The 17045-nt window shown below is 31.5% G+C and overlaps 1 protein-coding gene across 1 annotated transcript in view; it reads right to left on the reverse strand.

The window, feature by feature from the left end:
- Positions 1 to 11639, reverse strand: part of LOC107442445 (serine protease 33) — a 46513-nt gene extending 34874 nt beyond the window's left edge. Inside the window, exons 1-2 of the mRNA XM_071178169.2 lie at positions 11620 to 11639; positions 3 to 144 (exon numbers count right to left, since the gene is read on the reverse strand). Coding sequence (XP_071034270.1) covers positions 3 to 108 — 106 coding nt within the window. The 5' untranslated portion in view covers positions 109 to 144; positions 11620 to 11639. The remainder of the gene's footprint in view (positions 1 to 2; positions 145 to 11619) is intronic.
- Between the last annotated feature and the right edge of the window lie 5406 nt (positions 11640 to 17045).

Genomic DNA, 17045 nt, shown 5'->3' on the forward strand with positions numbered 1-17045 from the left:
ACCATCGTGGAACTTCCTGTCATACCTCCTGGTGATGTTCTGGGGGTGAGAGTGAACAACAGGTGACGAATGAAGAGTCAGAATACCGACCACGATAGTGAGAAGCATCACGATACTGTTGTCTCTGCATGAGGGCTCCTCTCTCTAACAAAAAGAACAAAATTTCTTTAATATCTGCAGTCTGGTATAAGAAATAACAGTTAAAGCGTTTATATTACACTCTAAAAACAATACTCTAAAACACACATTTTTAAATCATGACCTTTTTCCAGGGCTCTTAATAGCCCTGGTATGGTAGCTCATTTGACTCTTTTCAGACTATGTAGATGATACTCCTCTCTTCTACGCCACAACCAAAGAAAGGACTTTCCACACCTACGACAGTGCACACATAGTTTGTCTAAATAAGAGCTCCCCTTACCATTCGTTTGGACCCTTAGTGGTGACTATGTTGTTACACATCCACCTGGAGAAGGAAAGCCTAGACCAGGTCCGTCGCGTCAGTTCCCCATATATCTGCAAGAAAGTCCCGATCAACCAGCAGCTGCTTAAAAGAAGCACCAAGACAAAAAAGAAGGTGATCAGGACTAGCTGGAACAAGGTTGGAAAGTCTTCTCCCCATTTTGAAACCCTAAACACTTAAGATGGCCACTACGAATTCTGGTCATGGCCGATTGGGAAGGCCGAGGGCCACAGCATGTTAATGATAGGCCAGGGCGGTCGCCAGCATACCACTGATGGGATGGAGTACGGTGCCACACTGGAAGCAAGCGATGTTTTCCCAGGGAGTGGATCTCAAGAAACGGTTCAAACCGTCCATACCACACTGGCTGTCTCATTGCCATGTACCCGGACATGCGATGGGATCCATTGGAGGCTTATTGGTGTCTTCAGAGAGAAGCTTCATAATCTCCTGGCCAGGAATATCAAATATTTCCGGCCAGTTCTTGAAATACTGTATAGCACTCCCACTATCGGCCAATATCCAAATGCAATTATTATCAATTGTCTGGGCATAATTAAGGGCAGTTCCAATAGCCATGATCTAAAGACTGAGCATTTGTCAGGGTTTTGGATACTGACTATAGTAACTATTTCAAGTAGGGTTGTGGGGGGTAGTGACGTCTCGGGTCGGTGAGAGAAGGGGAATATTGTCTTGGCCATAGAGTGAAGAGGAGCTACCCTTCCTGACTCTTGTTACCATAGCCTCAGACTTTGAGGAGACAAGCTGTAATCCCGATTGTTTAGTCTGATTCAAGGATCGAACCACCTTTGCCGAGTGGTGATACTGGATCGCTTAAACATGTTATCATTGCCTTAAAGTGCAATTATTCCTTCATAGGTGGTATAGTGGGATGATCGGGTTTGAAATATTTATATTTCAGAAACTATTACACTTATTACAGTAAATTATAAAAATAATAAATATTTTTTTAGTTGAAAATATGCCTTTTCGTTACACTGTAAACAGCTAATAGTTTATGTTTGTAGCTTCAAAGTGACAAATGCGTTTAGTTCTTGCAATATGTTCAGAAATCGGTAACCCCAATTAGGAATTCCATAGGTCTCATGATCAAGGATAAATCATTCGTTTCTTTTATATCCGTCGTTGAACATCCGACCCAATTTTGGTCTTACGACTACTCGTGTTCAACTCCATATCCTTGTCATTTTGAACCCAATCCAGAAGACAAGGATCCTGGATCAGTACCTCCAGAGGTATTGATTTGTTAAGGAAACATGGAGGATTTCGCAACTCGACAGATTGAACGTGCATCAGTCACCATTAACTAAACGGGAAGTCTTCGGCCGGCCTGGGATCGAACCCACGAACTCTTGGACATGGGCCCAGAACTCTACCAACCAGGTTATCCTGGCTCCTCACGTGACTGTTTTATATTTTATAACCGTCGTTGAACTGCCGACCCAATTTTATGGGTTTACGACTACTAATGTTAAACTCCGTATCCTTGTAATTTTGAACCCAATCCAGAAGACAAGGAAACTCCCGGGGGAAATTTTCCTTCGTGGAGGATTTTTTGATGGAGCTAACCAGCATTAGCGTTACATGGAGACCGCGAGAACCTCCCACGGTTAGCCTGACGGCAAGGGGACACTAACCCATGATCCGTCTACCACTGAGGATATTTCACGTCAGCACTGTGGTCGGTTCAAGCCTTATGCTGTGCAAGCCGGATCACGTGACTGTTTATGAATGCTGTAAACACTGCAAGAATTTAATGAACAGATGCGAAACTGCAGAGTGTATAGTTTGTCCATGGTAAGAACTCCCCCCGCCACAAAGTCTGAGGCTGCTATGTCAACAAGAATAGCGCATTTCACGGAGAGTAGCTCCTCTGCACTCTATGGCTAACACAATATTCCCTTTCTCACACTGAACCGAGCCAAAACCTGTCCTAAACAGTGATACCACACCCTGCCTCAAATAGTTATGCTTCGTTGCTATAGTCACCAGTACGTGTCCAGACATATGTCTAGGGGAGTTCTTACTTTAGACAAACTGTACTGAACACAGTTGGCCACATGTAGGACTTTTCTATGTATTATTTATTGCTAGCATTGATGTGTTGTTTAGATACATTGTTAAATGTTAGGGGGGAAAAAATATCTGAAATCCAAAGCATCCATTTTTTGGTAGTTATCCAATTATTCACAACGTAACTTTCTAATTAGCCCTCTGAAAAAAATGTGTGTGTTTAGGGCAGAGAGTGGATGAAAAGAATTCAATTTTATTACTGAGGTGGATGCAAGATGTACCGTGAAACACCACCATTAATATTTATTTTTAAGTGAAAACAAAAATGCATACAAGTAAATGATTAATTAGCAGAAGAACTGTGTCGAATCAGGGTAAAGGAAAGCGAGTGTAATAGCAGATGGTACGAATGAATGTATATCATCCAGCCTTTCTTGTACTGTAGTTTCTCAAGAGTTCTTTTCCCTGATTCATACGCAATGTGTGTGACCTCTTTGTTTTCATTTTGGATAAATATATTAAAATTGGTGTAATAAACTGTATAATTATTGACTACCGAACTCTTTTGGTAAACATATTTTTGATTCTGTTCCTAACTTGATGTTCTCTGGAAGATTCTCCAAAGATTCAATGATGTGTGCAGATGACCTTTAAATAACAGGCATCTGAGCAATGAAACTAGTACAAGCAATATCTTGTTTTTCACTTCTACAGAATCTCTGCGGATGGGCAAGAGTTCGTGGGTTCGATCCCCTCTTAGTAAAATGGTGACTGATGCGCGTTCAATCTGTCCAGTCACAAAGTAATCCATGCTCCCATAACAAATCAATACCTATCGGGGTACTGATCCAGGAGGTTCCTTGTCTTCTGGATTGGGTTCAATATAACATGGCTATGGAGTTGAACATGAGTAGTGGTAAACCCAAAATTGGGTCGGCTGTTCAAAGACGGATTTTTTTTAATTTTTTTTTTAAAAAAGAATCTCTGCAGAAGGAGTTTTTTCATTTTTTTACTACATTCAACTTTTTAAACTAGAGTATTTGGGAAAAATATGAATTTTCACTGTATGATAACTATTTCATTACATCCCACGATCATTCAATGAAAAGCAACTTGTTTTATTTTACGAACGATGTGTAAAGCTAAATGATGATATCTCGCTAATGCAATATTGAATACAAATTTTAAACTGAAACTGAACAATTTTAATGCAAATGGTATCGAAAATCGTTGTATTTCCGATGGTTTAAAATCTATTTTCGCTCTGTTTGTTGCGGCCGAAAGTAGCTCAATCGATTTTTTATTCCTTGTAAAAAAAGATCACCTAACATTACGGTACACTTTTCCTTTTGAATAAAGTCGTGAGAAATTACGTACATAAACGGAATGATTGGTTTAAACTAACAAAAAGTATGACAAGCATGAATGGCCAATAGGACTTAAAAAAGTCAAAAATGTCATTTATTGCGTCACGCAGGGTATTGAAATCTAAGAAAGTCGTGTCATAATGTCGGCTTTTTCACTTTTTATAGAACCCGAAGGTTCATTCATTTGAACCGAAAGAACTTGAAGAGAGGGGTTGGTGGCACGTTCTCGAACAATGGGAATGATTCTGAAGCAATTCCCTTATTCTATTCTGTCATTGTTTTATTTCAGAAATACACGTGTCATTAAATTAGCAAAACATTTAGAAATAAAGGAAAATAAAATATTACATTTGGAGGAAATACAAAAAAGGTATGAGAGCATTGAATAGTCAGGACGATTTTTTGTCTAGATAATTCTGTCTAGCATTCTGTCCAGATTTTGTCTAGGATTCTGTGTGGTCTAGATAAATCACTAGCTACTAGGGATATAATAGGATAAGTCTAGGGAAAATGACACCATCGTAATAGATAACAGTGCAAAACGGAAATATCCCAATAGCTATTGATAGTTATAATTGTTGGATATTGCCATCATTTTCGATAACTCAAGATTTAGATACTATCGCGAATACTGTACATAAGGATGATAATTGAGCGCTGACATGCTGGGAGTGTCGGTAAATTTTATTTAGATAAGAAAAATATTTATTAAGGAAAAATTTACATAAATTATTTCAATTCGAATACATATAGTTAAATATCTATAATTTTATTCGATATCTGAATATCGATATCTTAAGCTTCGGCATTTATCAGTTATGTAGGAAGGTGTTAGCGACAACTCGGAAAAGCAGGCCCTAATAACCTTTTCATTGGATGCTTGTTGTTCACAGACACATGTGACTTGATGTCAGCAGATAGAATCTATAAGCAAAATGACGTGTTAAAATTGAGCACTTTCTCTGAATAAACACATTTCTTTTTCAGTAAAACCTCGGTACAACAATATTTTGGGGAGAGTGTTGTAGAGGGATATATTATAATATGGAGAGTCTGCATACTTTGGTGACACAATAAGATTTTTTTAATTTTAATGTTATTTATGTATTAACTATAAATATATTTATATATTATGTAAAAGATTTATTTGCTGAGTGTAAATTATGGTTAAATATTAAAAACAATTGAAATACATTGAGAAAATAAAATCGCAAACATACCTGAAAACCGGTTTTATTAAAAATAATCTGATATTTTTGTTTGCTTATTCATTTTTTTTTACTGTCAAGTCAACCCACAAAGTACGCATTGGTTTCAAAAGTACGAAAATGGTTTTGTGATGGGTGCTACACCCACTCTCTACAGAAAGAAATTCTCTTTCAGGTGTTATGCTCATTTGTGACTCATGATCAGGACGAAGGAAATGAAATCAGATGTGACTTCTTAAGAGGTAAGGGAGGCAGTTCTAAGAAAGGTGGTCAGCAGTGAGTTGTCAGAAAAAATGGCAAAAGATGATAAAATAAGATATTTTACATTAACCAATTATAAACGGAGAAAATAAGATTGAAATTTGGAGAGAAAAAAAATCGTTTTACAGGGGTTTATTGCTTTAAGAGGATATCGTAATAGTGACAGGAGGATATCATTAATTCACATGCAAGCTCGTCGGGACCCTGAAACATTATCGTGGTAGGAGTTATTGTTGTATCGGATATCGTAGTAGCGAGCTTTCATTGTATGATGAAAGAATCGAAATCTTTTTGAAAGAATCTTTGTGAAAGAGCATGGAATGTGACACTTGAGAAAATTTATACTTGACGGGCTTGGCTATCTCGAAATAGAATGAAAAAACAGTTGCTGACGTGAACAAATAGCATGCTTCAACAACCAATCGGGATCAAGATACCCACACTACGTCACTTCTCATTGAAAAATCTTCTTTAACCCATCAATTTATTTGCATAGTTCTAGCTCAAAATAATAATAAATAATCGTAATAAATTTATGAGTATAAACTAAAGTGACGTTAATATATTTTTAACGTTTTATTGCTTCTTACACTAATGAAAAAGTTTAAGCTGTATATTTCAGATTCAAGTATTAGTATCAAGACAAGTATTATTTATTAAGATAATCTTATCTCAGCTAACTGTGCATTAAGTTTGCATTCAAACACAAAAAGAGTGAGCTTATTATGCTCCTTTTTAGACATTTTTAATTTACGAAGATTTTATCCAACTAATTGTAACCCAAATATCTTGCATCTGCTAAATAGTTACTACGAATAAAATAAAAAAAAAACTATTATTTAACGCGAAAAAGTGACACAGAATTTTATCTTCAAAACTTTATATTTTATCCTCATATAAAAAAGTTCGATCATCCGTTTATTCCCTCACATGTTTTTTTTTTAATATTTTTTTATTTTTCATTATTATTATTTTGTACATGATATCTCCTAATTTTAATCCCGAGCTTCACATCTTGGTTATACACACAAAGCTCTCGAACCTACTTGTTTTTAATTTTCATCTGTTTCGGTAAAAAGCAGTAGAAAAAAATCGAAAACAATTTTGATATATTCTTAAATCCACTTTCTAGACAAGAAGAAATATTTAAAAATATAACTCTACGATCAAATTTATGTACATTTCTTTTTATGAAACATCCTATTTCGAAGATTTCATCCATGTTTCTCGCATTTAAAGGAATTTCAGCTTTTATTTAGGACAACGATGCGGAAAGTAGTTATTATTCTTAAACATTTTTTAAGCTCTATATTTAGTAGAAAAGTAACAGGATTATGAAGTTAGATTTTTCTAAGATTTATTTCAACACAGTGTTCATAATTCTTTTTGTTAAAAAAAACTGGTTAATTTAGATATTAAATCAAATTATTTTATTTATATGGCTTTTTTAAATTAATTTTTCAAGTACATTGAGAAATTTTATTTTAAAATTGGTTGAACTTTAGAAAATAGTTATAAGGAAAATATTCTTAAATAAAATCATAACAATATATTTGAAACTATAATACTGTATTAAATTTTTTTCAATATTAATATATGATAAAATGTAAGGCTCAAGTTATTAAAAATGAAATAGAAATATATAATTATTAACAACAGGAAAAATTGGCTATTATAAACAAATCTCAAAATCAATCTATTTCAAAGATTTTTTTTTAAAGAAAACTGTGTAATTGCTCAGAAGTGCTACAATGTATTACAAACTAAGTACTAAAATCAGCTGATCACGATTTTAATAATAATGATTAAAATCAACGCACCCAGCTTCAAAATAAAATCAAAGCATTCAATAATTGCAAAACGAAAATAATATTTCTACTTTAATCAATGCTTATATAATACTTACATTTTGATAGTAATTGTTTTTAATATCAATTTATATAATAATGTCTTGCGGAAAATTTGCAAAATTTTAAAATTTTTTTAAAAATGCGTTGAATAGTTTCTGTTGCGAAAATACATACTCTAATTTTAAATAACAAACTATATTTTAATTAACCTCTTTCAACAACATGTTTAAAACATGTAAATCGGCATTAGTAAAATATTTTATTAGCTTAGTAGTTTTATTGGAGCGTTAAATATTTTATGAGTAAAGCTGATTCAAAATTAATTTTCTATTTAGTTAAAAATGTAACGTTAAGTTGAGCTTACAAACGCCAACTCCACTTTCAATGAGATTTATTGCCTTAGAGTTGAAAAAGTTACTTAAAAACTGTAAGTAACAGAAAAAAAAGACACAAAAAAACTGTTTAATTTAAAATCTTAAGGATTTTTTTGACCACACGTCATACAAAAATGCGAAGAAATACAAAACACAATCTATTTATGATTCGGTGAATTATAGAAGGGATTTGATAAATTAAGTTCCGTAAATATTATATGCGTATTAAAGAATAAAAAGTGATTCATACAAGAGAGTGACACCAATTCAGGTGACAATTTAATTTAATTTTAAAACCATCATCAGAAACTCACATGAAACAAGAAATAAACTAAAGTCAGCGACGCGACAGCCCATGGAGGGCCAAGGCTTACTGTGCCTATCTCAGTTTTCTTGATCTGGAGTGCAGTAACAGATCCCCAGTGTTTAGTCACTAATCATGCTCATTTTATCGACCCACAGAAGGGATGAGTCAACATTGGATAAAATAAGAAATATTAAGACTCCGTGGATAAAATAAGAAATATTATAGTTAAATGATTTTTGAAAGATCAAAGAGATTAAATCTTGATATAAAAACGAATACCAAATAATATTTTTAAAAATAATCACCTAAAATAATTTGAAAAAAAAAATATGATTTGAATATTTTTTTCAATAAAAACAAAACTATTTTCTTAAAAATCTGTCATTACTTTTCTGAAATTTTTCTTTTAATTATTCAGATTAAATAACAAAATTTTCCGATAAAATGTTTTTTTTTTTAATCACATCGCATTATATTTTGAAATTAAAGTTTAACGGATTTTTCTTTTCTTTTTTTTAAAAAAAGAAGAAAGAAATCTGTAACGTTTTACTCGAAGTTAAAGTTCAAGGATTTTCTCCAAAAAGAATATCCTTTTTCATTGCATAATTACTTGAAAGTTAAACTACCTCTGAGTTCAAAGAACACACATTCGCAGTTTCTTCTACTATTGTTGGTATTTCTTCAATTAAGAAACAATACGATTATGAGACAACAAAAAAAAAATCCAAATACTAAGGTAGATTATTATTATTTATTAATATCCAAAAAATAATTTCCTAAATAATCTTTAAAAGAAAAATCGAAGTGTAAATCAAAATAGAGCATGCGAACTATGTCGAAGAACAAGGTTAAAATTGACTCTTAAATCATCCAGCACAAGAAGTTGAAAGGGAGACGCCATTAAAAAAAGAAATGCTTCGCGTCCTTAATGTCAAGGTCAAAGAAAACCGAAAAGGTGTTCCGACTGTCCTTATTAAACTGTTGACCCATATTTTGCATGCTCTTTTGGAGACTCGTTACTTCTCAAAGAACGAAACTGAGTTTTTGCGAACAAAAGAGTTATCAGAAAGCTCTAGAAATAACCTTTTTGTTGTTTATTTGCGAATAAAAGTAATTCAATAATAATTCATTAAATAATTTATAATAAATATATAATGATTAATAATAAGAATATACTTAGTATATAAGAATATAGGAATAAGACAAGAAAATAGAATCAATATAAGAATTAACTAATGAAGTAATTAACGAATATTAATCGAATGTAATATCTAACTGCTTCAGTTTCTTGAGATTATTTATTTAATATAAGAACAAGAATATACGAATAAAGAATTAACATGGTTCTTGGGATTATTCATTCAGTTTCTTCGGATTATTTATTTAATATAAGAACAAGAATATACGAATAAAGAATTAACATAGTTCTTGGGATTATTCATTCAGTTTCTTCGGATTATTTATTTAATATAAGAACAAGAATATACGAATAAAGAATTAACATAGTTCTTGGGATTATTCATTCAGTTTCTTCGGATTATTTATTTAATATAAGAACAAGAATATACGAATAAAGAATTAACATAGTTCTTGGGATTATTCATTCAGTTTCTTCGGATTATTTATTTAATATAAGAACAAGAATATGCGAATAAAGAATCAACATAGCTCTTGGGATTATTTATTTAATATAAGAACAAGAATATACGAATAAAGAATTACGAAGTTCTTGGGATTATTTATTTAATTTACGAATATACGAAACATTATTATTTTGTTTATATAACGTCTAATAATTTTTATTGTGAAAAGTAAGCATTAATTTTTGGAACATTTCAAAATTCCTTTGAATGGATGGAGTTTTCGAATGCCTTTTTTTATAGTTTCTTTTCAATATCAATGCTTTCTTAATTCTATATGAAATTTAAGGAAATTTGGAAATTTAATTGAATAGTTTCCCATGTTCAAACATTTATTGTAATAATATTCCTATATATTATTACATATATATATTTTAGTAGTCAAATATTAAATATTCAAACGCTATATTTCACCAGAAATTAAGATTCAGGAATACACTTTACATATTTACTTTTCTTTTTAAATTATATGTTCCTTTACAATCGAATGCTTTTTCTATATGAGGAAAAGAAAGATTCCCTGATTGCAGAAACCTTGCAGCAGGCGCAGCTCATAATCTGCAGATTATTTCGGATGAGAAAAATTATAAAGCATAGGAAACAATTCTAAATCAGACATTTAGAACCTATTATAAAGATTTTCTAAACTGTTTATATTATATATATATATATATATATATATATATATATATATATATATATATATATATATATATATATATATATATATATATATATATATATATATATATATATATATATATATGGGTGATTCTTTTTACACATGACATTTCGGACCAAAAAATTTCTTCAAATTTAAAGTCTTCAAAATAATCTAAAATTTTTTTGTATGCTTCTTTAGTTACATTTATTAATATTTTACAGACATCAGTGTAGTTTATTGACATTTGCTCGAGAAAGAAAATAAAATAGAAATTCACCAAATCTTGAATGCCAGGAAAATGACAAGTTTAAAAAACAGTCATTTTAAGTTAATAATAAGTAACTCAATTTAAGCCTTAAGGCTAGATGGACCATAAATTGCTTCAATTAATTCTTTTTTTTTCCACTGTAGGAAGAATCAAATTTTTTTTTGTTGCTGATATTAACAGAATAAAATTGTGTATAATAATCAATCATTAAATAAATAAATAGCTTTGATTACATCCAAACATATTACAATCATACATAAACTTGGTATTAGGTTAATATTTGCTTTTCCTCCTTACAGTATTAGCTGTTAAAAAAATTTCTGGTAACATTTCAATGTCCTGGAATTCATAAGCCAGGATAATGACAAATTCGCCATTTCATAGCATATAACTTGACTTTAATTTAATATTTTGGCCTAAGACGTTTACATTCTGCAGAAAACAACAGGATTTCATAAAAAAATCAGATAAATTTATGTAGTTTATGTTATTAATGATTTCAAGAAGCCAGGAAAATGACAACACAAAAACCTACTCATCTTGAAGATTCTGAACCAGAAAATTGGTTCTTTATTCATGCAAGAAGACATGTTCATATAGGAGGGTATCTAATCAATCTTTTAACATGAGATATTGATTGCTGGCTCTACCTATTTTGGTTATAAACCACTAAATAAAAGTAGCCAGGAAAATGACAGATTTTCTTGGGACAAACAAATGATTGACAGAAAAAATTATTTTAAGCAAAGTTATTCTAAATAATACCCTCTGCGTATATTCCAGAAATGCTTACACCGGTTGAGATTAAAAAAATTAGATATTGAAAAACTTATGATAAGTTTTGAAGCTAGTTATTATTGAAAACATTGTTTGGGACATGCCAGGAAAATGACATTTTGAAGTTCAAATAAATTTTTTAACTATACAAAACATTCAATGCTAGTGCAAAGTCTTTTTAAAATGCTAACAGCAATGCAATTTATTAATTTTTTTTAAAAAAAAAATTCTTTTAGTATTATAGTATTAGATCTTGGAGGAAGAGACAGTGAATTGTCATATTTCGTGAGAATCACCCATATATATCTATCTCTCTATATATATATAAATATATAGGAAAAAATGTCGCAATATGTATTAAAGATATGCAAAATGGATAGATTAATGTAAGTTTTTTTTTACTTACCTTGAATTCGAATGTAGCGAATGTCCAGATTTGGTGAGCAATTTTCTATTTTTAAGAGTCTGTTCTGTACTGTATTGCAAACGAGCTATTTTATTCACTTCTGAATGACGAGACATTTTCAGGTGTAGACACGAAAATTAATGACAAGATTTCAGGCATTCGCGACAGCAACAATGGCAGAGCATTTACCGCAGTTAGGTGACCGAATTTTGTGATCTTCTCCACAATAATAATAATATTTTTAAATATAAAAGTCGTTTTACATCAAAAGAGCGAGGTTTTCAAAGTCAGTTGAAAATTCTTTTAACCTTAACGCGCAGCTGTTCATTTAATCTTTGTCGAAACAATGTATTTAGCATTCAATGATATGTTTAAAATAGAAAGAAAAAAAGTGCATAAATGGCACTTAAGTGACCCTGGGAGAGCGAGACAGAATTAAGAGTAAATTCTAAATTGTCCGAAATTTAAAATCAACCGCTGATGACAGTTTATTTCGAGGCAGATCTCTACAATTGTCTCTACGAAATTCGAGGCGATTTATTTATAAATATGTATGAAATAAGCACATTCTTCACAATATGTGCACAGTGCACAAAAATAGATATCACCCTGAATAACTTTCGTTCTACTGATAAACTAAGTGTCAGTCTCAATAGTTTCTGGGGGTGACTTCAAGTATGCTAATTAATTAGTGATAGCCATTAATTAAGTACGAAATCGGACAAAAAAAACGCACTTTCTCTAAATAAACACGTTTTTTTTTACATACAGTAAAACCCCGGTACAACAATAGTTTGGGAACTTAAGAAATTTAGTGTTGTAGAGGGATATATTATTATACCGAGGGTCTACATACTTCGAGGACACAATAAGATTTCTTTTCAAATTTTAATGTTAGATATGTATTAACTATAAATGTGCTTATATATTATATAAAAATTTAATTGGCAGAGTTTTAACTATGGTTAAATATAAAATCAGTGACTTCAGTGAAAGAAATAAGTACAGTGAAAGAAATAAGTACATAATCAGCAGTGAGACTTCTCTTGTCAGAAAAAGACCGGAAAAAATGGCAAAATATGATTTTTACATCATTTGAAAACCAATAATAAATGGAGAAAATAAGGCTGACATTTGAAGGAAGAATCGTTTTACAGGGGTTTATTGCTTCAGAGAATATCGTAATATTGAGAGATGGATTACATTATTTCATGTGTGGTATAGGGAGTTATTGTTGCATCGGATATCGTAGTAGTGAAAGTTCACTGTATTTGGATTCCTGACCCTTAAACTAGGGAGTAAACAAAATTCTGAAAAGATTGAATCATAAATTGGGGGTGGGGGGCTTATATATATTTGGCTATAGTCCCCAAAAAACAGTGAAAAAAAGTCGCAAATGAATACTTTAAGACGAACCATAGACTAATTCAAGAGAGGAATATTTAACCGTTAAGCAAACAGATATAAAAATTTCAGACAATAAGAAAAAAATTGAAATAATGTTCCGTGATTACTTGGAGAGGTTTATTTATGAATAGTTAATAGAAAATATCTCGCAATTTCTTGGCAATAGAATTTTTCAACTGATTTCTGACCAAAAAACAAAGATTTTTTTTTCTTCTTTTATCTCCTTCTAAAAGAAAGTTTGAATCGATTTATAAATTATTTATGAATTTCTAAGCTTTTGGAATTTGAATACATGAACTTTTTAACGGACATTATTTGGGGTTTTACGTTGTTTTTACTTCATTTATACAAGAATTCCATACTAAAGTCAAATTTACATAACTTATTATAACTAGTGTATACCAAATTTTAGGGATAATCATTTATACAGCTTTAATCGAGTCTTCTAGGCAAGAAAGTTTGAAGAAACAAGAAAAAAGTGCCTGAAAAATGAAATGTAGATTGTATAGTCATTCTAATGCACATTCACAAGGTTTTCTATAATTTACGATATTTCTTTTTTCTATGACTAAAGTAATTGTTGAATGTTAAATGGCATTTTAAAAACATTGAAATATGTTATGTTTAGGAATAACATATTGAAATAATAGGTTGCATATTGGTATGATTCATAGTTTAAAAAATCGCTTCATTCTGCCAAATATTTAGGTTATAAGGTTTACTTCGCATAAAGATGATTTACATATTGTTTCGATACATTCTGAAACTCATTTTCACAAATTCACCTTAAAATGTCGCATAACATGTTTCTTCAATGACGATAGTCTACATTTATTACTGAATACCCCTTCTAAGATTTCTTTGTTTTCTTTTACATACATCTGACATGATACTCTCCTTTCGTATGGTCCCTAAGATACTGAAATGGTGGCATAGATGTTTATTCAGAGATAGTGCGTTTTTGTGTCTGATTTCGGAACCTAGTTAATAGTTAACTCAAAATAATTTGCCTATTTGAGGTCACCCCTAGGAATCGTTAAGATTGAGACTTAGAATATTAAAATCCGATCATTAGAACTAAATTTGTTCAGGATGATATCTTTGCACACTTTACCAACAATAAACCAAACTATAAACGTTTTCTACTCTTTCAGTTTTTCGAAATTTTAAGTTATAGTGATTATAAAATAAAATTTTATTTTATCAAACGGAACGTGAATCTATTTTATCCATGTCTACTTATAACCCATGCAAATAATGTCGTATTTCCAGAAGCATGGAAAATTTAACTATTTTAAAAAGGGGGCGGGGGGGCAATGTAAAAAATATTTTCTTTTCTCAAGTTAAAATAGTTTAAGGGATTTTGAACTTTTGTAAATGATAGAGGCACTGAATCGTTTCCAGATTTTTACCCGCGTTTACCAGATTTTTTCAAAATTGCCCATTCCAAATCATCTTATTTCGATTTTAATTTTTTGTTGAGGAATGATATGCCACGCTTTTTTTTTTTGTTCCAATATTTTTTTCACCCTTTTGTTACGCTTTCTTGTAAAAACATATGTTTGCTGTTCAATACCGGATCGAAAAACCTTAAAAATGATGCGTTTTAATGACATTTAATTAGATGCGTACTTAGTTTAATGCTAGTGATTAAGTAAGCGATGTAAATAAAATACTTAATCTGCTGCTTTTAAATATTATTTTAACCAAAATGTGCAGCGTCACATTTCCTGTTACTCCCCCCCCACGCCTTCCGTGACACAATTTCCCCAACCTCTCCCCCCCCCCGAGTGTGATCTCTGTTATGAACCGGCCCTTAGTGCATCGTATAATTTCATGTATTTTATGAGTCTGAACTCATTTTAACGCTTTAGCTCAACTCATAGTTAAGTTAAACAGCTGTTTTCTGATCATATATTTTATTATTGAGCCACGATGGTTCTCTCAGGATGGACAGAGCGTTCACCTTCCAATGAGGTTCGGCGATGGGCTGGTCGATACGAATTCCGGCTTGCACCCATCACAGTGATAAAGTGAAATATCCTCAGTGGTAGACGGATCATGAGTCCCCTTGCCGTCAGGTTAACCGTGGGAGGTTCTCGTGCTCTTCCTCTCCATGTAACGCAAATGCAGGTGAGTTCCATCAAAAAGTCCTCCACGAAGGAAAATTACTCCCAATAATTGAACCAGGAGTACCCTTGTCTACCGGATTGGGTTCAAAATGACAAGGTTACGGAACTGAACATTAATAGTCGTAAACCTAAAGTTGGGTCGGCTGTTCAACGAAGCTTATAAAATAAAATATATATTTAATTTATATATAGTCAAATATATTTTTTAATTTTTATAGATAAAATATATATTTTATTCACTCATATTAAGTCGCAGATAGCAAGACAGTTAAGGTATTTATGTTCACAATAGTTCAGATTTCATTACCAACTAACAAATACTACCAACAAACGTTGTCTTTAATGTATGTTCGGGAGGGGGGGGGGTATTGGTTACCTCCTACATATATATATATATATATATATATATATATATATATATATATATATATATATATATATATATATATATATATATATATATATATATATATATATATATATATATATATATATATTCTAAACGTTTAAATTACAAAAATTGAATAATGACAACTTTTTTATATCTATATCCTACTTACCGTACAATAGTTCATTAATCAAGTAATGTTTAATTTCGGAGGGGGTTTTGTCCCCCAAAACTAAGCCACTGCCTACAAATACTAACCAATTTTATGCTTATCAGACTATAATTGTGTTCAGTACGTTCATTTCAACCATTAAAAAAAATTAAATTTAAAAAAGCAAACAAACAATGGTTTTACATCCGTTGAAATTTTTATCAAAACCACGCAAGAATTACTTGTTGAATATACAAAGAAAAAAAAAGGGACAGGAAATTGTTCAGAAGGAGTTGGATAAATTGGTTCACTGCCCCAATGCAAGGAAATATACTTTGAGAAAAAAACTTTGTGCCAGTCTACTTTCTTTCTCCAAACCAACTTCCTGTGACGGTCCGTTCTCCTTCCGTATTCGCTAAATTTCGGCATATCATTCCACAAAAACCTCTATTTGTCGGTACGCATCACTTCACAACTGACCAGACGGTAAAGAATACATAAAAATGCATTTTTCCTTTCTCTTATAATTCTCTTTTACTCGCTTTAGGAAGGAATCTTCGACCTCTGATTGACTTTTCAATCTCAGAATTTCATTACCTTTTTTATAAACTGATTCGAAAGCTTAAATAATAATATTCCAATGCGTCATTAAAAAATTCAAGACCAAATGGATTAACAAACATTCTTGAACACCTTTGGCTTACATATGAGAAACTTTGCTACGTATAACAATTTTTAAATTTGCTTCAAAGAAGCTTTGATTTTTTATTTTTAAAAATTGTAAGTCATATAGCATAATGAGTCCTTAACTTAATTATGTTAGATTAAATGTATTACAGTGCCTGATCAAATTTTAAGACGCACTTTAATATTCTATGTAAAATCTCAATGATCAGGTGATACTCTATACAGCTTTATTGTTTTTATGAGACTGTTTGCACTCCTGTATCAATGGGTTAACATTATAATGCCATACGCTAAAAATAAATAAAAATAGGAAGTCTATAAAAAGCTCTTCTATAAAAACCCATTACATGTATGTTTAAATATAAAAGTACTGCCTGTAAACGCGTACAAATCATGCCATTATTAAAACAGTACAGTGGGTCTCATAATTGAATCTAATTATTATAACTAATGCTTGATATAATAAATAGTCAATATTTATATATTATATCGTCTCATTTATCCTATCGTCAAATTTGAGCCTCGATGGTTCAGGGGATAGAGCGTTCGCCCTCCAATCCAGCGAACCGGGTTCGAATCCCCGTCGATACGAATTCCGGCTTGCACCGATCACAGTGCTAACGTGAAATATCCTCAGTGGTAGACGGATAGTGAGTTAGAG

The sequence above is a fragment of the Parasteatoda tepidariorum genome, chromosome 1 (assembly GCF_982258835.1).
Source record: "Parasteatoda tepidariorum strain Cologne lab strain chromosome 1, Ptep-v5.0, whole genome shotgun sequence".
Lineage (NCBI taxonomy): Eukaryota > Metazoa > Arthropoda > Arachnida > Araneae > Theridiidae > Parasteatoda > Parasteatoda tepidariorum.